The sequence below is a fragment of the Nematolebias whitei genome, chromosome 21 (genome assembly GCF_014905685.2).
Source record: "Nematolebias whitei isolate Nwh7 chromosome 21, NemWhi1, whole genome shotgun sequence".
Classification (NCBI taxonomy): Eukaryota; Metazoa; Chordata; class Actinopteri; order Cyprinodontiformes; family Rivulidae; genus Nematolebias; species Nematolebias whitei.
In genome coordinates, this window is record NC_056518.1 from 19,678,338 (window position 1) to 19,706,102 (window position 27,765).

The following is a 27,765-nucleotide window of genomic DNA, read 5'->3' on the forward strand; positions in this document are numbered from 1 at the left end:
AGGTAGCTGAAAAGGTAGAACAAGCTTAAATTAGCAGAAGAAAGCAGCAAGCAGAAATGCTCACTAAAGTGTATATTATCTAAAAAAAAAAAAAAAGCTGAAATTAGCAAAAAAACAGCTGAAAGTGGAATTAGTTGAAAAAGCTAAATTTAGCACAAAACAGCTAAAGTATCTGAAAAGGCAGAAAAAGCTGAAACTACCAGAAAAAAAGCTGACAGAAGCTGAAATTAGCAGAAAGAAGCAAAAAGCAAAAAAAGCAAAAAAAAATTGCACAAAGAAGCTTAAATTACCAAAAGGAAGTAGAGAGCACATTTTTGCTGAATCAGGATGAAAAAAGTTTAAATGAGTGCAAAAATGTGGAAATAGACAAAAAAAGAAGCTAAAATTAGCATAAGAAACGCTAAATAGTAGTTGAAATGGCAGAAAAAGCTGAAAATTGAATAAATAAGCTGAAAGGAGCACAACAAGCTAAAATTAGCAGAAAAAACTTACAAGAAGCACAAAAATGTTATAGTTAGCAGAAAGAATCAGAAAGGAGCACAAAACAGCTGACAAAACAGCTGAAATTAGCTGAAAGAAAGTTTAAATTTGCACAACGAAGCTGAAAGAAGCTGAACCAGAACAAAATGTGAAAGGAGCAGTAAAAGTTTGTAAACAGATCTAAAGATTTGAAGAATGTAGAATGAGCTCCATTCATTTTCTATGTGAAAAAAGTGGCAGAAAAAGCTAAATATTTCAAAAAGCTAAAGCTGCACGAATACCAAAAGTCATAGCAGGATTGTCCTGGAAGAGCTGAACGTTTTGATATACGATTTGTTGAAATAGCTTCAAAAACTGTGGGAAAAAAAAAAGATGCCGAAAAACATACAGAAGAAAAATGGATCACAATAGTATGAATGCTTCATAAGCGTTCACACAATATTTTTTTAAGATGAAACAACTTCTTTTTGCTGTTTAGTCTACAACTGCAACCCTCTACATGCGAGCACAGGCATGTTCATGTGATGTAGCACGACATAAAAATGACAAATTTGTTGATTCAGATGTTTTGTGGCATGTGCGTTTAGCCGTTTTGTTTGACCTGCACTCTGACGGCATGCTCATGTTTCCTCTTCATATCATTGATGTACCAGGCCACTCCCGTCATGGTGTCTATGGCCTCCTGAACAACCTCATATCCCTCCTCATCCGGGTCATAGTGCTTTGCAATTTCCTGTAACAGAAATTTAGGACAATTGGAACATTTGGAAGAACACTACGATAACATAACTAAACAAAATCCATCTTTATTTGCACAACTTGCCTTTCATGAGCAACAAACAGCGTGTAACAAGTGATTTAAAACGACATGAGTCAGAGGGAGACGTAAATGCACCAGGAAGTGTTGTTTTTAAAGCTCTGTACCTGGAGGAGCAGGTGGTATTTCAGGATTCTCTGAACCGGCTTCAGCAGGTAGGAGCCCAAAGGAAGAGAACGTTTCAGCGCAGCCTGCCGATCCCTGAAGAACTTGGCCAAAGTTTTACTCCTCATGCACTCGGTCAGGGCCTCCACTGAGCTGCGAATAACAAATTACATTAAAGTATATTGCATGTGTGCTAAAAAAAAATAAAATAAAATAAAAATGGGAAAAAATTAAAGAACATCAAGCAACTTACTTCGGATAGTTATTGCAATACTGGGTGTAGATTTCAAAGTATTCACTCTGAGGAAAATACCAATCTGGCATCATTAGTGTGCAGTTTTGACAAATTAATGTAGCTTGAATTAAGTGTCAACGATAGTTTTACTTACTTTATTTACAAAACACTGAGCGATGGACACAGGGTCGTTCTCACACAAGTCCAAGCACTGCAGCAGTTCACTGAAATTAAATTTAAAAAAGTAAAGGTTTGGTGTTGGAATGCTATAACAGTACTATCAGACCAGAAAAAAACAAAAATAAAGTAGTAACGGATAGTGGTAATAACAATTTTTTTGTATTGGTTTTTGGGTAGACATTGTTTTTATTTGCTGTTAGTAAAATCAGCAGCAGAGGGCAGCATACACTGTTAAACAGCAGCTTTTGCTCCACCATGTAAAAAGTTACAGAAAACATCACAGTTTTACTTTAAAAACCAGCTTTACTCAAGAGTTTAACAAACTTAAACCTCTGACAACCTCACAACAACAACAAAATGTCTTCCAAAGCTTAAAGACTCAAAGGAAACCAACTACGAAACAAATGTGTCGACGTTTACAATGAGAAATGATCAGGTGGAGAAGATTTTATGACATTTGGTGGCATTTGTTCATACAGGATGATTGCTCTGTCAACAATATTTACAGCTGGGAGAGAAGCAAGGACAGCCGTTTGAGAAGAGAAGTATTAAAGTTTGAATTAATGCAACTCAAACTACTAAACGCTGATAAATTGTCAATATTATGAAGCAACTGTGCAATTGAATTAGAGCAACTTGGGTAAAAGAACAACCTGTACTCAATGGTACCATGTACATAGGACTGTATATACCAGTACATAAATTTGATTTACTTTTGATGGCCTCCCTTGCACACTCTGTTGCAATCATAAGCAAACACTGAGCCTTTTTACACGTTGATAATATTTCCCCATAGAAACTAATATTAATAAAACATTCCTTCTAGGAAAATGACTGTGTTTGGCTCGTTTAATTCAATAACGTGTCAATGTACTTTCTCAAACTTTAAGACTTTGTGAAATATCATCAAAAAGACATAGATAAAAACTGTTAGCCTTAGGGCTGTCTGATATGATATTACAAGAGTGGTTGCTCACTATGAGATGAGACAAGAGCCTAAATGTGTATTTTGGCAACCAGCACGTTTAGCAATGGGTGCTAGCTGACATATTACGACGAAACGCAAATCCAGCTGCACCAACACCTTCTGTGCCTTTTATTATCTGCAACATTGTCTTTCCTGTGGTGAGAGTTGTTCATTTTTATCTCTGCACAACTTTAAGTCACTCAACAAAAATGCAAGTTGGGTAACAGCAGGCGAGCATCATCCATTTTTTATTGCACAATATGCTCCATTATCTAACAACAACATTTCATACTCCTGACACATCAAAGTAAACTTACTGAAAAAAAAAACCCACCACTAACAGTTTTTAACATGAGTCTAAACTGTACGTATTAAATAAGAAAAAAACATATTTGGAATAGTAAATATATGTGTGAATATTGGAATGATTTACCTGTTGAACTCATAGATGTCCTCTATGTTTCCAAACAGGGCGCACACTTGCTCAGGCTGTATAGGAAGGCTGCCCACGTCGATAATGTGTGCCAAATAGTCCTGGGAAAAAAATTACAGAGGTTGAGATTCAAACCTCAGTGGTTAAATATTGCACATGCAATGTCAGATTCCTACCAGCAGAGAGGGAGCACGTACCGGTAACTACAAAAGCGCCTTTTCACTCAAACGCCTTACATCTTCCACATTGAGTTTCCTCATGACAGCTGAATCCAGCTGATACAGCTTAAGAGCTATAACACAATCTAAATCAGATTTTCTTTTAAAGACAGGTGTTGAATCACAAGATGTTTTCCCACAGGAAAATGGAGGATCATAATTCAACAAGTTTAGGTCATACTTGGAAGATCCTTTTAAGGGTTGCTCCGTGGAACAGAAAACAATGAGACTTCAAAGAGGCTCAGCAATACTCGAACTAGATTCCAGCTCTGATTTTCTTTTAAAGGACATGGGTAGATACTAAAATCTATCTGGATGTTACTCCCACTGTCTTAGTCAGTTACACACGTACATGGCAAACAAACAACACCAACAAAAGTAAAGAAGCGGGTTAAAGAGGGACAAAAATACACACAAGCAGCAGCTAAACAAACAGTAGATCAGTACCTCGCACATACACAACATCCAAAATAATTAGGGATGCACAATATTATCGGCATGGTATCGTATTGGCCGATATTAGCGATAAAGTTAAATATCGGACATCGGCCATTCCATCAAAATAACTCACCAATATAAAAGGCCCTGTTTTTTTATTTCATTATACATTTATATAGTGTTACATCATTTTCAGGCCCCTTTGTGGCATCTGCATTTGGTAGCAGGCCAAATTGACAAAGACCATGCAGAATAATGAAGTAGTTTAATTCCACAGCAGAGAAAGCTATGTAGTCTCTGTAAGTAGGTCTAGAGGAAAAAATATTGGTATCGGTTATCGGCCAAATAAGTTTTAGTATATCGGCATATCGGCATATCAGATATTGGCCAAAAATCCAATATCGTGCATCCCTAAAAACATCAATAATCCAGGTTTGGTTTTTTGTTTGTTTGTTTGTTTGTTTTTTGAACCCGTCCAGAGGACCTGACTTAACTTTTTTAGATCCCTAAAAATAATGTCTTGCAAACACACACAAAGCCCGTCGGATTAAAAGTAGAGTAATCGCTTCCCATTACAGAATGAATTCCAGCTGGAAGTCCCAAAAAACAAAAGAATAAACTGTCTCCCCCAAAGCGTTACACTGAACACATGACCTTCAGCGTACTGAGATTTAATGTGGCATATGGTGGTCTAGTATCTTCTAGTGCTACAAGCTGTTCTTTATTACAGCACAGCCTGGGCTGTAACATTGATATAGGTATTATAAATCAATTTTAAGCGTTAAAAATCCTACAGAAGAAAAAGAACGACCAACTGGCTCTGAAAATAATTGGCACCAGCAACAACTGCCTTGTTTCAGAAAACGCTGTGCATGGTTCCTCGGGGCGTGTTCTTCCATGTGAAATCAGCTGGGGTCAAAGGGCTCAAATCTGGACAGAAAGTTGAGTGAGCGCGAGTAAAAACACTACGTCCAACAGCTGCTCATAAGCTCAGCGCCAGGATAAAGAGGAAGATTTGAGTTAGCTTTTTTTATAAAGAAACAATGCCAAACTGAAGCGTTCGCATATCTCTGACAGCTCCGAGCCTGGGTGTGAAATTAGTTGAATGGAATCAAAATGATTGAAGCCAGACTGTAATCATACAGGGACAGAGGCTACGTTTGTGCTCAGCCATTTTCCCACACTTTGGCCTACAGAAATCCCACTTCCACCACTTTCATCTGTGTTTTTTTTTTTCTTCAGCTGGTGGATAGACGGAGGTGTTTATGTTGGCTGGAAGAACCTGAGAGTTCAGGCGAAGCTGGGTCTACTGTGACCAAGGCCAGACCAGGCTGCGCTGCCGCTCCCGTCAACTTAAAGAGTCCTAGAAGTGTCTGTCAGGAGCAAGCCATTACTCAAACTGGATCCAGGGCAGCACACCCTCCCACAGCAAATGCTAGACGCCAGAACAGTCTGAGGCAAGGTGAGGAGGGGTGCTAGCTGCTTTACTGCCAGTCAGTCTCAGAAATGCCTCACATGTTAAAGCCATTACTCTCTTCAGACTCACTCCTGAGTGCTCCTACATCTTTGCAATAGAGAATAAAGACTGATGGTAATAGTGGGTTGTAAATCTGGAATCAATCACTAAACTACAATGCATGGTTTTTAAAAAAATCCCTTCCTCATTTTTCACATCAACAAGATGAGGTTTTTTTTAAAACATGTTGGATGTTTCATGTTAAGATATCCTACACCGTCACATTTTGAGTCCAAATATCCTATACAAAAAGAGCCAACAGACCATTAACTGCTCTACAGCTTTCATCTTTATGAACTGGGAAATCATAATGGACACTTAAAGGAAAAGAGAAAATCCATTGGATGTTCCAAAATACTTAATTTTATTCACAAACAGCTGCTTGGAACAGAGAAGACACTATAGTTTCAAGAGGCTGTGTAAAATCACTGTGTTGGTTTCTGGCTTTTCAAAGTCAATGTACAACTTCTAAGGAACGCCGCTGCAGACGTTATGTCACAGGAGCATGTTAGTCCAAGTCAGAAATGATCTTTGAATACACATGATCACAAAACAGTTGGGTCAAAGTGAAAGCTTTGCAGACCTGGACATAAAGATCCTGACACTCACCTTCACGATGCTGCGCAGGTCTTTGACGTACATGCGCTCGGTCTCAATGATCTCCATGACAACACGATCCACATAGGTCAGCTTTGGGTCGGGCGCCATGGTATCCGTGACAACAGGTGAAGCGGAGATGTGAGGCAGTCTACCGCTTGCCTTCCTGCTGGAAGTGGCGTTGTTGTTGTTCCACTGGTTGTTGATCACATCGACCTCTTGCTGTTCCCGCCAGTGACCACGAAAACCTGCAAGGATTGGACTCTGATCTCCAGCCTGCATTTTGTTGCCTTCAGCTGGGCTCAGTTCCAGATCTATGTCCTCCTCGCATGGTATGGGAGGTGTGGTAGATGATGGAAGGGCCGCTGTACTTCCAAAAAGGCTCTGACTATCGCGGGATGAACCAGAGGACAGGGTGGACACCAGGCTCACTGGACGTTCACGCTCTCTGTCCAGCGGCTCTGCAGAAACCCGACTGTAATAGTCCGGGCCCAAATCGTCATTATCCTGAACATGGTCGCCGGTGGAGAGAGGAGAGGACAACTGAGGAGATTCTAGGCACAGAAGAGAGCAACACAGACAAAATAATAATAATCGTCAGAAATAGTAACATGTATGGAAAGAAAAACCTAAAAACAGACAACAACCCCTTTAATCCAATCAAATATGGCAGATTAGTTAAAGGAGCCGTGTAAAGATTTGGTTACATTAATCAGCAAAGGTTCAGACTGCATCATTTTGAATATCCCCGCCTCATTTTCTCCTTCAGCCACCAAAATATCAGTGCAACATAACAGAGGGAAGAAAAAGAACACAATGAAATAATAAAAATATTTATTTCACTAACAAAATTAGTACCAATCACATGAAACTGACGTTTCTCCGTTCACTTTTCTCTGTATGTGATTATTTAAAGTAAAAGTTTTTTTTTTTTAATCCAACAAAGTTCAGTCAGGTCATCTGGACAGTTTATTTTTTTTGTTGACACGTTTCGTCCTTCATCAGTCCGAGGAGCCACAATAAGCTCGGTCCCACAAGCAGCACATTCACATAGTGGGCCAACCAGTTTGCTGGTGATAAGATGGTTTCTGGGGCCCGCCGTCTCCCCTTGTTGACTCCTCTGAGGCAGCCATAGCCAAAGTGGTTCAAACTGTGGTTGAGCATGAACTTTGACGTTTTGAAGTCCTTTGGATGAAACGTCTCAACAAAAAAAGAACCCATCCAGATGACCTGACTGAACTTTGTTGGACTTAGTGATTATTGTTACGTGTGCTATTATTTTCTCAGATATAAAGTTTTCCACACAACAAGGATTTGAGTGTCAGACACTTTTTTTAGTTTTGTTGTATATTATAATAATGAGGCAACTGTACAAAAAAAATTACAGTTTCATGTTGATGGATTATTTTGGATAAAATGCTTGCTTTAATGAATGGAGTGTCTCAAAGTTGCATAGCGACGTCGTCAAAGGATCAAAACACATAAATATGATTTTCTAACTGTTCATCAACACTGAAAACACATTTATCCACGCCCTAATAAAATATAGCTAAGATGTCTGCGTTTCTACTCCCAGGCTAAAACAACGAGTAGCGTTGTACAGTAAAAGGACTGCTACAAATCACTACTGACATGGCCTAAATGCAACACTGTACAGTTTATGGAAAACCCAACTATTTCCTCTTGTTCTCTTAACTACTGAAGGCTGAACCTTGAATAAACAGACCAGTGGGGAATTGATGAGAATAAAAAAAATGTTTTCAAGCGGGGCAAAAAGACCAGAAGCTTTGTTTATATGTCTTCATGGAACTATGTTGGAATTTAAGAAAAATTGAACCCATATTGTGTTTCACACACTTCCTGGCCAGATGGGGAATTTTCCTTCATAGCATTTCCTAAATATATGAACTCATAGCAGTGTGAGAATGGAGCATTGAGCTGCCACTGTGCGGAAAGCTGTTTCCTTAAAGAGCGAAGAGGCCAAAACCATTTTTGCCAAGCGAAAGAAATGGAGCTTTGTCATTTCACTTCACTTCAGACCAATAAATGGAAATCCATGAAGCATAAACCATCATTCAACCAGTCAATGAAATCTCTAAAGTCAGGGTATTGTCAAGTGGGAATGGAGAGTAATATTTGGTGTTGATAACTTGCAGGTGCAACCTATCATTTTACTCTTATTGAGCGGAGACAAGCTTTCAGCCTAAATGTCATAGTCAATAAACAAGTTTGCTAATTCACGAGGCTCTCACTGGAGTAAATTATACTACCAGCCCAGTTTTTGGTATCAAACAGAGCAAGATGGCCACAGTCAATAATCTCTGAAGACTTTTTGAAAACACTGTGATGTGCAGCTGAAATGAAGGGATTCACATGAGAACACAAACGTCCTTTCAATTCACACATACACCTCTTGACATCCTTAGTCTTCCCATGAGTCAGTACTGAGCTCATGTTGTTCATGTTGTTTGAGTACTTCCTCCGCAGTCCACACCAAAGTGCAGTTCCCATGCCGAACCTCTCTGAGAGAAACAGATGAGCTGGCAAACACAAGCTGACTGACCACAAGAGAAAGCCGTTTACGCTCCATGACAAACCATAAGGTTCTTGGTGTAAAGGGAGTGTAGCGGTGGGTTATTACACTCACTACACCAAAATGAATTGGGACAAAGCATCTGCTTCCTTTGCTGTGTTTGTCTGTACTTTTGGTTTTGAGTTTTGCAGCGTTTGGCATGTGGATCTTGCTTCCTCCCACCCATTTTTCCTCTATAATAAAGCTGCAGTGCTGCGGACTGCAGATACTGCCAAGTTATAAGTACAAAGGGAAATGGCATGTTGCAGACTAAGGATTGTCCAAATTCAAAACTATATAGCAAAGAATATCTCTGTGCATCTCTTTTGCACAACTTCACTGCAAAACAAGCCATTCGTGGCTGAAAGTAAATATTCATATATTTCAGGAAAACGCCTGATTTATCCAGACACACTTCAGTTTAGGTTAAGTTCAACCTCTGCTGCAGCTTTGATTCCCCACTTCATATATTGGCTCCACAGGCAGGCATTATCTGCAGCTGATACCACACAAACCACATGTTTTGGGGGCAAACGGCTTTGGTGGACAAGCACTGCCCATGTTAAAACAAGCTGTGCAAAGGAATGCAAATGACCTGGTTATCTCTGACAAGCTGAACGCCTGGTGCTGTGCAAAGCAGTGCAAAGTGTTTCCAGTCTGTCTGTTGCTTTGGAAAAACATGAGGTCATCAGCAGTGCAATCTGTGACTCTGCCTTAACAAAGAGTTATTTTGTTAATCCTTTTCCATCCTACTGTCAATAAACCAAATAAGGAAGAAACTACTTACAATACAACCAGCAATTTTTTGTATTTGTTTCAACTGCATATGCTTCACATGTGTGAATATTTATAACTAATCTCTGAGGGATTTGTAGCCTCAGTGGCAAAAGCATGGGTATTACTGTGCCACCCCGCTGTCAGATGTGGAAAGTTGGGAATTGCCTGGTGTCCAATTTAGTCTCAGAAGCACACACACACAGATTAAATTACATGTAAAGAAAAAGTGATTAGGTTGCACTTTTACATGGTACTTTTTTCTGATTGTTGAATCAGTTCTGATTCTGTGTTCTGGTTTAGCTTTTGTTCGATTTCTTTTGTTAGTTTAATCTGTTTATGTGCCTCTGAGGCATTGGGCTAATGTGTAATAGCTCAGTACATGAACATATGAAAAAAAAAACGTATTACCGTGAGGCAACATGTTCTTTAGCTATGGGAACAAAGGCACAGTTTTCTGACTTTTTATAGTGCAATTTGTCACTACCAGCAACAATAAAAAACAGGAGTTAATGTTAAAGAATGACTATACAGTATTTACAAACTACCAGCAGAGAATGAACTGTTGTGAATAGTTGAGACTAAGCCATCTATTTTCAGCTCAATTAGTAATCGACAGAAGTTGTCAAATTCAACCTCTGCATGTTTGAAAAGTAAACACGATAAAGATATACGTATTACTAATTCAGTTTCGGCACTTGGACCAGGTGCTTAGGATGTGTTAGGAATATAATTTGAAATAATTATTGTGCCAAGCTGGTTTTTCGGACCTGCTGAATTTGAGCTACTATAGGGTCAAACTTTTCTTGCTGTAAAGAGCTGCCAACATCTACATACAGTAAGTTATGATGAGATACAAGACCCATTTAAAGACACGATTGCTTTACACACTTTAAAATTGATGGATCTCTGTCCAAATTATATATATATATATATACACACATCCATCTATATCTCTTTCTATCCATCCATCCACCCATCTATCTCCATCAATCAATCTCTATCCATCAATTTAGAAATCTCTCTCTCCATATACACACACACACAGTAGATATGTAGCCTAGATTATAATTTTCAAATCCAAACGCCATAATTTTGCAGCTAAATACATAACACTGACCGCCGTGTCTGTTACAAATCGACAAAAGGGTGAACTTACAAATTATTTAACCATGAACCAAGCCTGTTTAAAAAGAGTTAATATACTTATTCAAATAAGTCATATTCCCGCACAAGCTTTCTAAAGACATCGACTAGACTGAAAATGACAGAAGACCTGAGCATTAGGCAAGTTACTTGAAGAGCCTTTTTAAAAAAAATGGTTGAGATTCCAGACACAAAACAAAAAAAATAGCAAAAGCCCTCCAACCCCTTATTGTAATTCTCTAAATTCCTTATTTCCCTGTTGAAGCAAGAACAACAAAGGTGTGTAATACCAGAACGTGGCCCACCTTCTTTTTGAGCTTCCTGGAATCGTAATTTTTGTGAGCCTAAACATGAATTTAATTCCTCTGCATATTAAAACAAAATATTTTAAAAAATGGGTATTTATTAATGCCAAGAAATTTATAAACTAAATTAATAATATATCTTTATTTGATAAGAAGCAATTGGCTAGTGCAGAAATAAGATGTTTGTGTTTGTATTTCCACCAGTGAGCGCAGACAATGGATCCACAGAGGGGCTCAGTGACTAATCACTCTACTAGTAATGTAAAGCCGACACGTGTTTTCCTTTTAGTCTGAGCTTATCAGACAGTTAACAACGCCGACAGTTCATAAACCTGTCTGCCTCTGACATCACGGTTCTTTAAATAACATGAACAGCCTTAAAGGCCAGAACAAGACTGAAATGAACACTAAGCACCTGGTTATTAACTTTGTATAAAGGCCGCTGTAAAATGCACGACAGGGACCATATCTGTCTGAAGTTACGGGAGTGATGAACACAAGGCGTTCTTAGAAAACGTTGAGTCAAAGGTATTTTTGCATTTTTAGTTAATGACAGACTAAGTTTCTGCAATAACCCTACTGACAATCTGGTGTACATCACCGTGTCTCCTCGAACGCGTCTCCAGCTAAAGGTCAACAACTCTGACACCCTGGAAGGCCACAGCATGCAGCAGTCATGTTACTTGACAGGAGGGCTTGACACCAAAACTACGTGATTGGATATCTGGCAAGACTGGCGCTGTGATTTTTGGCATCCAATGAGATGCACACGTGTGCAGACAGTTTAGTCTTGAGCATGAAAACAGTTGCATCTAAAATGGTGAAAACATGAACCTTCATTTGGAGCGAGGGTGAGCTTGGTTTGCATCTGCATGTAAAACAGGGTAAGCAGTGCGTTTCCCCTACCATTATACAAGCAGGGCGCCCTGCCCTGTCAAAAGAACAGAGCGCCCTGCCTACACGCACCCCCCACCCCCCAACAACTGCCAACACTGACGTAGCGCTAAGCTAACTGCACACAATACATATGCACTAGCTAAAATGCTACATAGGTAATGCTCCGCTTCCCTCACGCTGAGCCATCTAAACCCCCCACTCACTCAAAAATTTTTCGCTAAAAACAGTGCACAACAGACATTTCTAGTAGAAATCTTGTGTCGCTCACTGACCAGTTTTGCTTCCCCGACATGCTAATATTATTAGCATTAGCCAGGTGGAAATGACATACAGTAAGTCGCACATGCGCAGTCAGCTCAGTTTTTCACGATCAGAAAAAAACAAACAGATTAAGTGTTTACACGCGCACCTTTCAGATTACGAATCTGCGTAAACCACCCGTTTCGTTCTGATTACAAATTCTTTCTGATCGCACTGAATAAACTAAAAATAATCCGAATGGAGCGTTTACATGACGCGTTTTTATTCCGAACGGCCGTTTAACCCAATTACTTATGTCCATGTAAACATAGCTACCGCTACCTGTTGTTCATCTACTCATGCATGTGCAGAAAAACTATTGATCGCAGCCATTCGTATTGCACACATTCAATTTCACACCTCTGCGGGGGGTTCCAAAAACCTCAAATCTGAGACCTGGATTCAAAAGCTTTAGTTTCAGGGGAAAGGAGCACAGCTGCTGTGTACACGAACAAAGGAAACACAGTTGCATCAAGTAAACTGGGCCCTAATTGCATAACACCGAGATGAAGTGACTTGATGATGTGCTTTTCTGATGAGTCCATGCAAACCAGCCCCTGTGCAGACAACCATGCAAATTCTACCCAAGACAAACAAGTATTATATCCTCTGACTTCTAAAATTGCCATCTTCATGTGCGCAGCCGCTTAGGAAGCTCATTCATGATGTATTACATAAGAGTGCTTTGCTGAAAGAAACTATTAGGACACGCAAAAGAAATAAAGTCAATTTAGGATCATAAACAAGTGTTAAACTATCCTATGGAAATATTTAATTTGAAGGGAAAACGTTAATTTGTCATTTGTAAGGGTTTTACTGTCTTGCCTACCTTATCAATGTCATTTTCTTCCAATGAAGACATAAATAGGGTGGTTTAAAAATCTTCCAATTACCTTTTCCAAATCCTCATACTACGGTGACCAGACCTAACATGATGAAAGATGAGCGTGAGGTTTCTCAAATAGACACACCTGTATTCACTGTTCAGCTGAACCTAGTAGGAACCTGCACCTCGCCAATTCCTGAATTTGCTCATGATAACAAGTTACAGCAAAACTTCCCTTTTTGCCTCTGTTAGTGTTGCTCAAGGCCTCGTTTTCTAAGCAAATAAGGTGCAAACAGGAAGAACGCAGGCTTCATCTATACTCAGCATGCAAATTCTTATTGGAAGGCTACAGCAACTTGTGGCATCTTAAAAAGCCTCATTCCAAGAAAATATAGTACAGTAGTAGAAACGAATTTGAAATATATCAGTTATTCTAATCCATCATTTCTCTTGATGTTTAACATTTAGCTCAAGTAGAAAACAAGCACATGAATGTAGGAAAGAACTAAACATCCCATTAAAAAAAACGTGCCCTTGCCTGCCAGTAGAAACACAGCCGTTCCCGATTGATTCATACTGACTCATTCATGAAATGATGATGAATCTGAACCAGATGGACAGTGAATCACAGCTCAACCCACCTTGTGATATTTCTCTAGAAGATACCTGCTGCTACACGATCAGCGATGGTTATTTGGTTATTCTAAAAGTGTCTGGAACTTCCTAAGGTATAATTCCACGATGGATTATTTCTTAAGATGTTAAAGCATAATTTAGAAGCAAGGTAACTAAATTAATGGGAGAATTATTTTAACCAAAAGAAGAGAAAAAAGAAAACGACAGTATTCCCTCACTATTTTGCGGTTCGACTTTCACTCACTCGCTCTTTTGCGGTTTTTCAAAGTATGATTGAAAACGAGGGGGAAAAGTACATGACGCATGATTGTCAAATTTAAATATTACTCACATGATTGACAGTACGGGATACTATACAATAAAAAGTTAACGAAAAAAAATTATTACTTCGGACAGGCGTCGCCATTTTGTGGTTTTCTTTCATTAAGCCTACTGTATCGCCGCCCATAAGGACTACATTTCCCAGAAGCCAACAGTGCTCCGCCCAGAAGCCCCGTTGCCTTCTGCAATGTAGAGGGAAAGTTTTGATCTGATCGGAAAAGTTTGGTCCTTTACAGTGACTTAGGCGCCCAGTGGATTCAGAGAGCTGCACAGAACTGTATCAGATCCAGACCCCCAGACCCATCGGCAAACCCGAGAGCTGATAGCGGGCCAACAAGGACTTCCAAGCTGGGGCGCACAACCATAGGTCCAGCGTTCTCTCTGGAGCCCGTTGGGACTTTTTTCATCCAGATTTGGACTCAATTTGGTCCCATGCTGGCCATCCAAAGGTCCAACAACCCCCCACCCACCCCCCCACAATGCATTTTGGCGCTCAAGGGATGCACAGAACCGAAATAGAACCGGAGCAGAACTGGACCTACAGACCTATCTGCGAACCTGAGAGCTGGTATCTGGCCTACAAGAACTTCTGAGCAGGGAATGTGCAGTCGAAGGTCTGGCGTTTCCTCTGGATCCCTCCGCCACTACCCTGAGCCAGAGAGCCAACCAGAACTGGCAGGGTAGGTCCACCAAAACGGAACCAAGACCAAGTCAGAGTAGAACCGAACTGCTGTTGTTCTGACAGCTGGTGAGTAAAATTTAGTAGCTACATATAAGTATGTTGCTAACATTTTCAAGAGAGACCTGTTGAGGGAGCAGATGGGGGTTAAGGGCCTTGCTCATGGGCCCAGAGTGGGGCGAATGAGGGTGGGGGCAGGTGTGGGTGCTTCACTGAGGGACTACTCTGTATATCAAACCAGTTGTAGAGGCAATCACTAATCTGCAGACTGGTCTTGTGTCGAGTGTGTCCCCGTTTCTCTCAGAGGATAAAGAGAGATTAATGTTTTGCTCTACACCTTAATCAAGCCTTTCCGCCCCTTAAGATCCATTCTGAACTTCTTTTTTTCTACTCTCCTTTACAACCTCTGGCAAACTGCTCCTCCCCCAGTGGCTGCTGGGGGACAGGGGAGGTCGTCTGATCTCCTTAAAACAACTCCTCCCCACCTGGCAGTAGTGAATGACCACCCCTCAGGAGGGCGTGGGCCAGAGGAATGAAGGCTGTTAGACTTTCGGTTTTCACAGAGCATTATCAAATGGCACCGGGGATCAGAAAGTGAGTCCAAAGGCATGACGGATTTATTCCCTGAAAGAATTGGCAGTCTTTCAAATGTAAAAGTTGTCTGATTTACAGCTGTGTTTTGCCTCACAATGAGCTATTAATGTTGTGTTAATGATTAGCCCGGCGGTCAGTAAATAAGCCACTGCGGACAACAGATGGTGAATACTCACACAGACACACACAAACTGAACCTGCATTCCTCACCGACACTCAAGGTCAAAATGTTGAACTGGGAATTTGTAGGGGAATTCTGGCGCTCAGAAGAGAAAATTAATTTGCATCTTCCTAGATTAAACTCAATGATCAGGTGTAGCTAAACATCAGAAAGCATTTCTTAAAAAAAAGTACTGATAAATGTAATCAGTGGTACATTTGCTGACACTTAGAGGGGAAAAAGTGACCAATGCTTAAAATGATCTACATGAAAAGTTCAAAATCAAAACTATCAGCCTCATTTTAATTTTCACACGACAATACAAAAAGACAAAAAAAATGGATTTAGACCACATGTTTGAGACAAACGATAAACGTTCTTAAAAAGTTCCAGTTTAATCTTTGAAAACTCCTTCGTTGTCATCCTATGTCTTGTAAAGGACGTGCCAGCTGACCTCAGTGCAGAGGCATGTGATGACCCACTTTGGAAACTCCATCAACAATACCTCCTACCCACCACCAGCTCAAGACTTCTTCAAGCTCCTGCATACAGCGAGCCATCATATAGCTGTTTAAAATTCACATTTCCTTTAGACAACGCACACATCTGAGGTGTGAGGCCATTTGTAAACATTACCACCAGTTTGTCGGTCTACAGCTGCCCTGTTAGAAGACCATTGCAGAGTCCACAAAGTTTAGAGGCCAGATGGTTGTGTGAAGTGTGGAAGGTCAGGGAGGAACACTTCATTTCCTCAACACATCATACTATAAAGCAGGTGATGGTTTTTTTCTTCCTTTTTAGGCTTTATTATATACAGTCAATTAAACATGTTCATCTTTTGTCGTCCAATAATCACAATCTAAATAACAAAAAACATTATTACTACAACACTTGAACCTTTCATGAGGACCCTGCTTGCTGAGAAAATGTCAGCTGTGCTGCAGAGGAAGTTGAGACAGTCTTTTAAAGGTTCAAATAAGTTTCAAAGAAACCGTAAAACAGGAACAACAAAATATAATCTGTAACTAATGTGGGTAATCCACCGGAAAACTCTATGACAGGACTGTTAGTGTGCAAGGCTGTAAAAGTCATTTACATCGTAATAATCTCTTTAGTGAAGAGTGCCTTCCATGAAATACGAGGATTGTAAAAGTTTATACATTAAAATGACAATAGCTGCTTGGTCATAAAGATTAACTTATACTTTGGTCAGTTTTACAAATATATATATAGTTGCAAAGTCTTATCATTGAGAATTAGTGATGGAGTTAAATCTTTCCAAAACAGGAGTCACTGTGATCTCACCTGAGGCTGAAAGTGATTAACGCTACAGGCAATTAGGCAGAGAAAAGGGGTTTCAGTCCATGAAGCTCCTTTAACAAACCAACTCAATGCAGCCATCCCTGCCAGCATCTATCTATGTCCACAAACCAATGCCCACTGGTCTGGAAAAGCTGCAGTGAATGGAGATGATCAGTCAGTCCCCCCCCCCCCCAGAACCCCTTTAAAGCTGTACATTCTGCGCATGCAGCTACATTCCTGCTGGGGTTAAGTAGGTCAGAGGGAAGCCTTATCTTTGAGTTAATGTCTATTAATGTCTGCTGGATCCGTAGACGTTCAACTGATAGCCTCGACACCCATTTGTTTAACGTTAGAATGCATTTCACATTAGGGCCACATGGAAAATATAAATTCACATTCCATATGGGTGACGAAAGTTTAACTTTCATTAAAGGAATAAGGGGTCCCCTTCATGATGTTTGTGTCTGGGAAGAAAACGTTTTGAGTGCGAACCAATGAATGAAATACCCTCAGCTGATGAAAGAGACCATTTTGGTTTACATTACTTTGTCTATAACTTCATGGTGACATAATCCTGATGCAAAACCTTGAAAGGAGTTGTAGATGAATGATGCCAACATCCTCTTTAATGGTTTACCTTGACCAGACAGGGGGTCTTTCTTTAAGCATGTGCATTCCTCTTTCCTTTTAACATCCAATCATCACCTCACGCAGACAGCGCATTACCAACAGCTCTGCCCTTTAATTACCATCCATCCCTCAGCTGCAGGGGAGCTGGGTCTGTCACACGTTAACTACAACTTGCTCATGAGAAAATCAGTCATAAATGGTTTCAGCTGTTCCGTCTTTGCCAAAAAAAAAAAAATGCTGCAGAGTGGCCTTTAGAGAAAATTGAGAGAATTTGCATGAGGGTGGCACACGTCTCCTTTAGCCAAAAGCCTCCTCTGGCCAAAGCCAAACCAAAGGGACAGGCGTAGAGAGGGGGGAAAAGCAACCATTTACACTCTCTTCAGATAAAGTGAAAGACAAATGTGTTCAGACAAGAGGAGGGGGAGATAGTGGGTTGAAGGACACAGCAGACAAACAAGCACAAATAGTCCAGTGTCAATGCAGTGTGACTAAAGATTAAATACAATAAAATAATATGTCATCTGAGTGGCCTTTAGCATACAAGACTGGCTCTGATTATTGCATAAACCAACCCAGTTGTGAGGGATTCTGCAACGCTGGGATGTTCAGAGGGTTACAGTTTGATGAAGGAGGTTGGCTGAGCTCCACGGCCAGACAAAGAGCCACTCTGCCAGCCGAGAGCGTAGGAGGGGAGTTCACTGCTCTTTCAGCTAGCCTCTCAAACACTCTACATTTCCTCTTTTTTCATGTCAAGCATTTTATTTCCTCTTTACCTCTGCTGCAGACAGTGCTTACTGTTAGTACACCATCCTGCATAGGCACAGTAGCCATAAAGAAACAAATCGCTAATTAAAGCAGCCTATCGCTTAACATGCAATTTTATTAGAGGCATTTAGGAAAGTGTAGATCATATTGCATATTATTTCATTAAAATTACCTTCCCCCATTGGTCCCTGGTGGAAAGCAGAATGGGAGCCCTCTGGCATGGCACTCAAGCCTCTAGAGTTGACAAAACAAAAGCACAAATACTCAGACATGATCCAGACATTTTACGTCAAGACAAACAGTAAATGCAGCGAATAACCGTTTATGATTTTAGCTCAGCTGAGTTCTTTACAACGTAAACCGACTCATCTTTCTCTCGACAGCACACACACGGCTCTGGTCTTATATAAAAAGGGAAATTCTTCCCATTCCGCTGCTCTGTGTTGGCTCAGGCTTGTTCCTCTCTAATGCATGGTGAAGTTAGATTTGAGGTATGCGGAGGAAACTGGGATATAAGCTAATCAGTGCAGAAAGAGGAGTAAGTCCAACATGACAGTTAAGAGATCTGGTAATGTTTAAAGTATTGAAGTATCTCCGTAAAGGTTGTGTGATTGCACTCTAATATATCATTTTTAATAAACAGGTGAACATTCTCACTTAAGCCTATTATGGTTGTTCAAATCTGTTAAGCAATCCCTGCCACATCAAATCACTTACTACAAGTAGAAGCAGAGGGATTACAGGTTCACCTCGTGTGGCAATTATTTTTATAATCCTCTCAAAGATGAGCCGCATCTCCTTGGAGCCACTGTGCTGCCACATTCTTACAACTTTGCCTCTCGGTCCCCTTACAGCAAATTAATGTAATGCATGAGAACTGGTCCCTCTATGATTCCTGGTGAGCCTCCAGCCTTTTAAACATCACATTCTCGGGCCATTTTAGATCTGAGGAGCAGGAATTCTTCAGGGATTAGGATGGGCATTGTTCCTGTTGGATCTGCTGGCCAGTGTGCCGAGCGGACAGCCAGCCCAGCCGAGGCCAAACGGAGCGCATTGCCAGGAGTTTCACCAATTAAGATGTGCAGGAATGCAAGGATAAAAGTCAAGGAGCAGGATGTGAACAGTGGAATCACTGCTTCACTGTAGGACCCCTCCAGCTGCAGCCCAAACAAAGAGAAGTTTTGTGAACTCTGCCCGTTACAGCTAATATTTTTGCCACACAACAAAACACATTGCAATCAAATCCTTTCTAAATAAAATATAACATTCTTTGGACTCGTAACCTCTTCATTTTGTCCTTATTTTCCTTAAATTCCCCAGTTCAGAAAAATATATAAGGACTATGCACTACTAAGAAGGTGCTCATTTGTTTGCATCTCTCACATGTGCTAAAGGACAATGTGCAAAAATCCAACTATGACGTAGATATAGAAAATGGAAAGAGCAACAATGCCAAATTTATAGGGATGCACAATATCATCAGCATGGTATCGGCCGATATTAGTGATAAAGTTAAATATCGGACATTGGCTATTCCATCAAAATAACTCACTGATATAAAAGGCGCTGTTTTTAAAAAAATTTTAGATTATATATTTATATAGTGTTACATCATTTTCAGCCCCCTTTTTGGCATCTGCATTTGGTAGCAGGCCAAACTGACAAAGACCATACAGAATAATGTAGTATTTTAATTCCATAGCAGAGAAAGGTATGTAGTCTCTATAAGTAGATTTAGGAAATAAACAAATAAAATTGGTATTGGTATCGATTATCAGCCAAATAAGTTTTAACATATCGGCATATCGGTCAAAAATCCAATATTGTGTATCCCTACAAATTTGCATTGATATGTGCCAAACTACATTTTTAAACAGTTGGCACTTTAACTTGAACTAATGCCTGCAGGTTTTGACAACTGTATTAAAATAAAGGTCAATCGAGCCAACACCACAAGCTTACTTACAAGATAGAATTAACTACCGGTATTCTGATGTTGAGTAAAACCCATAAACGCTTTAAACATTTGAGTGCTCTGTATCATAGGTGCTGCTCTCCCTTCTTTGCATGTTAATCCTTAGGTTTGAAGCTTCTGACCAAGCTCGATCAGTTATTTTAAAGTGGTACCGTGGTTTGTGAAACATGCAGGAGATGGAGTAACATCTAATGGATCATTTTGAATTTATCTGAGTGAATAGAGTGACCTAATGAAATCCACTGATAATCCCACCTACTTCAACCCCTGAGCTGACCCAGCCGAAGGACCACACCAAAACTATGTTAATCGGTTTGAGCTCATTGAGCGCCCAGACTGAGAAGAATGGGCTCAAACCTTAAAAACTGCAGACGTCTGTCTGGGTCTCAAAAAATGGATTTTCCACGTCTTATTACAGGTAAGTTGTAGAGGAACGGTATAAATTAAGACAGTAAAAATGGTTTTAAATCATCCAACTAGCCAAAACATGAAACTTGAGACAAAATTCAACAGTGGTAACTCAGTTTTCAGCTACTATTTGCCCACGCATGGCAATTTCAAACCCTTGTTTTCCCAGGAAGACGGCAAGGCCAAATCTTTAATCCTAAAGAAAACACTGCATACAGGCTTACATTCATGCCACGCTGACCACCTGTGCTTGAGCTAAATGCCATTTCACTCAAATGCAGAGCATTTGGTTCCCACAGCTGATGATTGCATTACTCGCAGCATGAACCCCCACCCCTCCCGCATGGAAATCTGTAACTTACCCTCTTAATTAAAGACAGATGCAACAAAAGCCAATGTGATGGTTATTAACAGCAAAACCTGCAAAGGACCATTTCTCTTAGGAGCTGATAAACCTCATTGTTTTTATGGGTTGACATTTGTTTTTACACGGAGCGGTCTTTAACTCCAGGCAGTCAGAGCCTGAGTTCTCCTCTTTAAATCAAACAAACAGATGATTAGGGGGCAAAGAGATGTGGGCCAAGATACATCACTCACGCACATCGTGTGGAAATTTATACAGAACACATGTTAAAAGCATCACTTTAACAAAATATACACATTAGGAGTGTTTTCATTAACCATCGTCAACTTGACATAAGATAGAAAACCTGTCTTTTAGGGGTGATGGGTATCTGGACCAGCCCGCGAATGTTATGATCGAAGTGAAACCAGTGAGCATGTCTGCAGAGGAAAACACCACTTCTCTTATTACAGAGAGTTGCCACTTTCAGTGTCTCTTAGGGAGGGTTTGACCAGTAGATGTTAGATGTAATTGAAACAAGACTAGGTAAAGGTTTTCCACATGGTTGTGGTTATCGTGAGAATGTAAAGCTAGTGGGAATACGACGTCCTATATATTTGCAGCTCTATGTTTTGCAGATATACTGACATGAAATGAAATCTAAAAATCAAATACAGGACAAACTTGCTGTCTATGTTATATTAAGCAGGTTTCTAAAATTTTCTGGAGGAACAGTGCTGTTGGATTTTACCAATACTATTTAACAGACCAATATTTTGCATTAGTTTTTTTGTTTTATTAATAAGATAACAGCTAACAACTGAGCAACACAGTGAAGTTTCAGATAAGACCACAGTGGATACAATGACAGACTTTACTCACAAAACACAGCAAATAAAATATGTTATACTATAAGTCACTATCATCACAAATCAACCTTCTATCTTGGATAAATGTTAAGCAAATGTCTCTGTAGGGATATTTCATCTTGAAATTATTCACCTATTAATAAAAACTTGCCTGTAAGATTTTGAAAAAAATATATATATATATACAGTTTTGTTTTTTTTTGTTTTTTTTGGGGGGGGGAACAATTTTTCATTGAAAAAAAAAATCATTTTAAAATGAAAATATTTCAAACAGTTTTGGCTCGAAGCTCCTATATAACTAAATCTTTGTAGACCTAAGCGGAATGATTTAAGAAATTCTAAAAGCTAACAGCATATAATGTCCTGATGCATGCTCAATAATCCAGGTAGATAAATTAACAAGGAGTCATGTCCTCTGGATGGATTATTCTTTGTTGAAACATTTCTTCAGTTTGAGGAGCTACAACAAAGTCTTATGAACAGCACTTTCACATAGAGCAGTGGTTCCCAACCCTAGTCCTTGAGGAATGCCATCCTGCATGTATTAGTTGTTCCCTGCTTTGACACACCTGATTTTAAGGAATGGGTGCTTAACAGGCTTTCAAGGAACTTCAGAAAGTAATAAAATCACTGAAAAAGGTGTGTTGGAGCAGGGAAACAACTCAAACATGCAGGATGGCGTTCCTCAAGGACCAGAGTTGGGAACCACTGGCATAGAGGATCGACCAGTTTGCTGGTGACAGCCAAAACTAGTTGTTCACATGCAAAATAAGCTAAAACGACCAATCAGTAGAGCCCTGACCACTTGCTATTCACAGAGGGCTGAGTGATACTCACTGTAACAGTAAGAGGGAGGCAGCTCTCTTCACAAAGATGGCCTCCTTTACTCCTCTCTCAAGCCATCGTTCCTCTCCATCAAGGATGTGACATCTTCATCCCTGAAAGAGTGACCGCTGGCCTGGAGATGAGTGTAGACCGCAGAGTCCTGGCCTGATGATGTGCTGTGCTTCTGTGCTGGACCATCCTTTTGGCCAGTGGCTGTTTAGTTTCCCCGATCTAAGACTGAGCACAGCCCTCCCGGCTCTCAGCATATGCAATATTACTCTGTTTGTGCCGGGGAACTGGATCTTTGGGATGGACCAGTATTTGCCGTAATGTATTTTGGGCTTTAAAAGTCACTGGGACGTCATGTTTAGAAAATAAATGTCTCCGTTTCTCTGAAACTCCTACAACATACAGAAAGACCACTGGTCTGAGTTCCTCCTTTTGTATGTGAACAACTACCGGTGGTTTTGGCTGTTACCATCAAACTGGTTGATCCACTATGCAAAGGTGATGTTATATAAGTTTGCTTGCAGCTCTTGAGACTGAAGAAGTATTTTAGATAAAAGACGAAATGTTTCAACAGAGAAGACCTGACCCTTGTCAGAACTAACAGCATACACGCCTGGAACAATGTAGAGCTATTTTAGCGGTGAAGATATTTATAGTTGATCTGCATAAGATGCTCTGATAAGGGAAAAAGAAAACACTGCAGGCAGATTAAGGATGTTACTTATCACATTACTGTATACATAACTACCGTGGTCCATAAAAGGTCTTTAATGGTAAAATTGTTGCCAAGTCTTTGACATGTTTACATTTTAACCATAACGTCTAAAGAAAAACTAGTAACTGGTCATTCACCCAACCAACCAACATCAATTAGATCATTCTGAAACACATTTTGAACTGTTTTAAAATGTGTAAAATGGGTTGATTGGAAGAGAAAATTAAAGAGGTCAACAGAATTTGTGTTTATACCACAGCATGAAGCCCAAAGTGTTGGCCCCAACAAGACCCATGGGACACTGGAAGTATGACATACATCCTTTGGGATGTCTTTAGACAGTAGTGGTGGTCTGGATTACTTTGAGACGCCATCATTCCAGACAGATGTTTATATTAATGAAAACAAAAGTTCATCTAAGCCAGATCAGGAACGTTTTAGATCACCAAAAGGCAGACTGAGGGAGGGACGTCATTATACCAGACCTGGTGAGATGTTTATCTTGTTTGACCCCTTTGTTACCCTGTGTACCCTTGCAGAAAGCACCCCCTTAAAAGCCTTTCAGCGAGTGCCCTCTTTTCCCACATTACTCCTAGTTTGTCCTCTTACACACAGGCCATAAGAGACCAACAGCCTTTCATTCGCTGGAGAAAACAATACACACTGAACGCCACTCTTGGCCTCAAGCAGTCACAGCCTTGACAAAAGACACAACCTCGAACCTTCACACAAACGCAAAACATATCATTTGCCTCTTATTTTCATGCACTGCATTTCTTCATGCTGCTAAAACTGCAGGGATCATTCAAACGAACACCCACATGGCATTCAGTCTATATGGTGCACGTACATTTTAGCAACCAAAATAACCTTTAATGGGAGAATAATCGTTTCCCCACTGCTGTGAAAGGGAAAAATAGCACTCTAAAATGACCAGTAAACACAAAATGCATACCTGGTGAACGAGGTCTATGCTGGTAAATGAAACTGAAGACTTTAAACTCCCTAAAGTTATAAATGGTAGGCACCCAGGAGGTAAAAGGTCCTCCATCGTGCCCCACAAACTTTGAAGTGGAGAGGATGGGACTGCTGGGTAAAATTAGACATCTTCAAATAGAACTCGAAGGTTTGCATTTAAAGACGTAACTACAACGCTCCTTAATAAATGTCTAAATTTTTGACAAAAGGGCAACGCATTTGGCTCTCGTTAGTGTCAGGAATGTTCAGGCATATTGCACTCGTGAGTAAATACAATGCATTCACACGCATCACTCAATCTGGTAGTGCAACCTTGTAAAAACTAAAACTTACAGGTCTCTTGAAGTTCCAAAAAACTTCTTGACAAAAGACTCATAAAAGCTCTGATGGAGAGATTTTAAAATTATAAGGTCTCCACAGATGAAACCTCCCTCACGTTGTGCAGCTCCGGTGCTTTTATCACAGCTAAAAGCATAACTGTGGAAGAAGGAGCTGAAGGCCAGCTCCGAGATCCAAAATACACTTGTGCAGCTTCCTGTCTGGACCAGCTTATTCAAGAGCACTGAGAACATTATTGTGTGAAAGGTCAAATAGGGTCAAAGAAGCACAAGATGGAACCTTTCAGCAGTAATTGATTGATTTTTATCCTATTCTTCTTCAGCTGCTGCTGGTGAGTTACTGGGCTGCATTTAAATCCTTACTGTGTCACATTGGGGGGCTCATTATTAGAACAATTAGGCTCGCTGGGGTCCTGGGCACCATGAAGGGGGGGAAGGAGGTCTAGGATGCAGGACAAGAGGAAATGGACAAATAGTTCAACTGTGGAATGACCTCACGAAGTTTGGTAATAAGAATAACACCCCGCAGCATCTGACCAAAGTTCATTCAAGTGAGAGTGTCTTTTGAAAGACAAACAAAACTTATCTGACTGAAACTCCAGCCCACTGCCTCCCCCAAAGCTGTAAAACTATATGAAGTGGAAATACACCAATAATCTCAACGCAAAGGGTGCATTAGAGATTAAAAACATAGGAAAACACACAATCGTGTAACTTTGACACTAAAAGTGAATACTTTAAAATTATATTCTCTAGTAATTTAACTAAAAAAGCTAGAAAATTGGATAAAAATCCCAGTAGTTCGTCACAAATACACTGTACTCATCAACATATGCTAGCTTAGATTTAGATGCTAAAGAAATATATACGCACCAGTTTCGCCAATTTCTTTCCTTGCAGAGCCTCCGAGTGAAACTTTTTCTTCCCCCTCTCCAGTTTCCAGGTAAAATATGTTCAGGATACTCCGTTGGTTTCTGTGTTTCACATGTTACATGGCGCTCAGACAGAAACACATCCCACAGAGCAGGTCATCAGCTCGCACTGCGTCCGAAAACCAAACACGCCGACAGCTACATCTTTGAAGAAACGCGAAGAAGTCCTGCTGCGTTTATGTACCCTCGGAAATACGGACACCATTACTTTAGGTCGATAAAAAAACGGGAGTGTTCCCTGGTAGGCGGTAGTGACGCACCCTGACTACAGTGAAGTAATTATAATGTTGTTGCTAACAAGTTACTACTTATAGAAACATAGCAACAACAGATTTAATTTAATGATTCTTATTTTGGTTATACAGTAATGAAGATTTGATGTAGGATTTTTAAATTTACAGAGCGCATTGAATGCAACAAAGAAACGCCTGTTTTTGACAGGCGGGCTGCTGGGTGTCAGAGGTGTTCCCACATGGTAACATCTGGGCTGCATAGTTTCATCATTTCTCCAAGCATTAAACTGTTTTCAGCAAACAGAATGTTGTGCAATTTTCCATGCAGAATAAACTTGTTATTTGTGCAACATGCACCAAAAACAATGACAGTTTTGTGAAAGACAATAATAGTAACCCTGCAGCTTGCATTTATGGGGGTGTGGGCTCATAAAAGATGTCTTCAGTGAATTTATTGATGGGTGTTATTTATGCTGGGCACATCTGTGCGAGCCATTCAGTCTCTTAAAAAAGAATAAGTATTGTAGGTTGATGAAGCAGCCTCGCTTGTTTGATGATGGCAGACCAATATCACCACCTGTTGGCCATGTTGGTGCAATTATTTTCAAGTAAAACAATATCCTAATGAAACGTGGGATGCTGGTGGAGAAAAATATTCTCGCTTATTTTACATACTCAGAAAGAACCACACTCAACAACAGGAGACAATTTTTAACCGCTATGTACGTGCAAGATCTGATATTCAGGACAGGTTACATAAATATGAAGTACACACATAAATTCCAGGCACGAGAATCTGCCCCAATTTGCCTCCGTAGTTTGTTTTTATGCCTTTATTAGTTCAGTCAAGTTCACAGGAGGTGTCCTTGGAGTCAGCTGCATACCACAGTCTCACTCAGCTCCTCATCCAGCTCTCTCTGTTAACCCAAACATATGGTTCATGGGCAGAGTTATTCTCAGCCATAGTAAGAAAAACATCCACAACCTTTGGCCAAACATTCCCTAACATATCCCCCCTATTTATGCACGTTTTATTACAGTATCAATATTAATCTTCAGGGGCGATTCTAGAATCTGCCTTTATGGGTGCTTAGCCCCCAGTGCAGACAATGACTCTTGGCTTGAACAACCAAGTGGCCATTGGCATCAGATTTAACCATATATTAAAAGGAAAAGTTAATGCAGTAAACCTCATATTATTATTCATACTGCAGAAGAGGCAGTTGGTTTTGTCATCCTCCTAATCATTTGTTAATCTCATGTTATCTTATTATTATTTAATCAACCAACAGACAGTCAGTTCAACTCAATCAGTGTAAGTCAATTTGTAATACCTTAAACCACCATCGTCTTAAGTCTAAATTAATTGTTAACTTATTTGACTTATTTCACCTTTACACCCTTAAATCAAATGACTAGTTCCTCTGTCATGCAAGAGTTCAATTTAGGTTAACTGCATGTCTCAAAACCTGTAAATTACTTTGTATGAAGAAACTGATAAAACCCTTTAAAGAATCATTTATATAAACCCAAAAATATTGAAAGTATTTTTATTATCTCTGTTAAATTAAACCAGCCGACACCTTGGTGTCTGAAAATGTAAATAAGATATTGAAAGGCAATATTTAGTATTAGTAATTGTCTTAATCCAAGCTCAAACTGTTTCAAAGTAAAAATAAAACAAAAGCTAACAGGTTATTGTGAACCAGTTATAAATATGGTGCGCTAAGATTCACAACTGTACCACCATTGCACCTTGTATTCACTGGTTAACTGGACATCATTAACTTCACACAGACTCTCTCACTGGTACATTTTCATCTTTAAATAACTCCTTGGTCTGCTGCCTTCATACATCTCCTCCTACAGGTTACTGCGTGAGTGCAGCTACAGCGTGCTCTCCCAAGACATCATTACCTGCAGTGTTCCTTCAGTGCAGACTGAAATTGGAAAAAGGGCCTTCTCCTACTCCGCTCCTGTTTCCTGGAATATCTTACAAAAAGATCTCAAGCTCTCAACTTTGACCAAATGACCACAATGCAAAAACCAATGCAGACATGTTCCTGTTTTTAGTATTTTACAGTTTCATAATGTAGCATGTTTTTTTGTTTTAGTTTATATCACTTCTTTTATTTACTTTTCATTTTACATGCTTTTATATGAATGTTTATTGCTGTGTGTACCTCATCTGTGTTCTTTGTTTAAAGCAGGTCTCTTTTGTAAACGAGTCCTCGTGACTCAATGAGA

The 27,765-nt window shown here is 40.0% G+C and overlaps 1 protein-coding gene across 1 annotated transcript in view; it reads right to left on the reverse strand.

Annotated features, from left to right (window-relative positions):
- The window catches only part of LOC119427625 (pleckstrin homology domain-containing family G member 3), a 36,618-nt gene extending 11,367 nt beyond the window's left edge, over window positions 1-25,251 (reverse strand). The window contains exons 1-8 of the mRNA XM_037695261.1: window positions 25,227-25,251; window positions 18,066-18,127; window positions 5,999-6,540; window positions 3,218-3,318; window positions 1,792-1,861; window positions 1,656-1,702; window positions 1,405-1,555; window positions 1,082-1,213 (exon numbers count right to left, since the gene is read on the reverse strand). Of these exons, the coding sequence (XP_037551189.1) occupies window positions 1,082-1,213; window positions 1,405-1,555; window positions 1,656-1,702; window positions 1,792-1,861; window positions 3,218-3,318; window positions 5,999-6,540; window positions 18,066-18,114 (1,092 nt within the window). The 5' untranslated portion in view covers window positions 18,115-18,127; window positions 25,227-25,251. The remainder of the gene's footprint in view (window positions 1-1,081; window positions 1,214-1,404; window positions 1,556-1,655; window positions 1,703-1,791; window positions 1,862-3,217; window positions 3,319-5,998; window positions 6,541-18,065; window positions 18,128-25,226) is intronic.
- Between the last annotated feature and the right edge of the window lie 2,514 nt (window positions 25,252-27,765).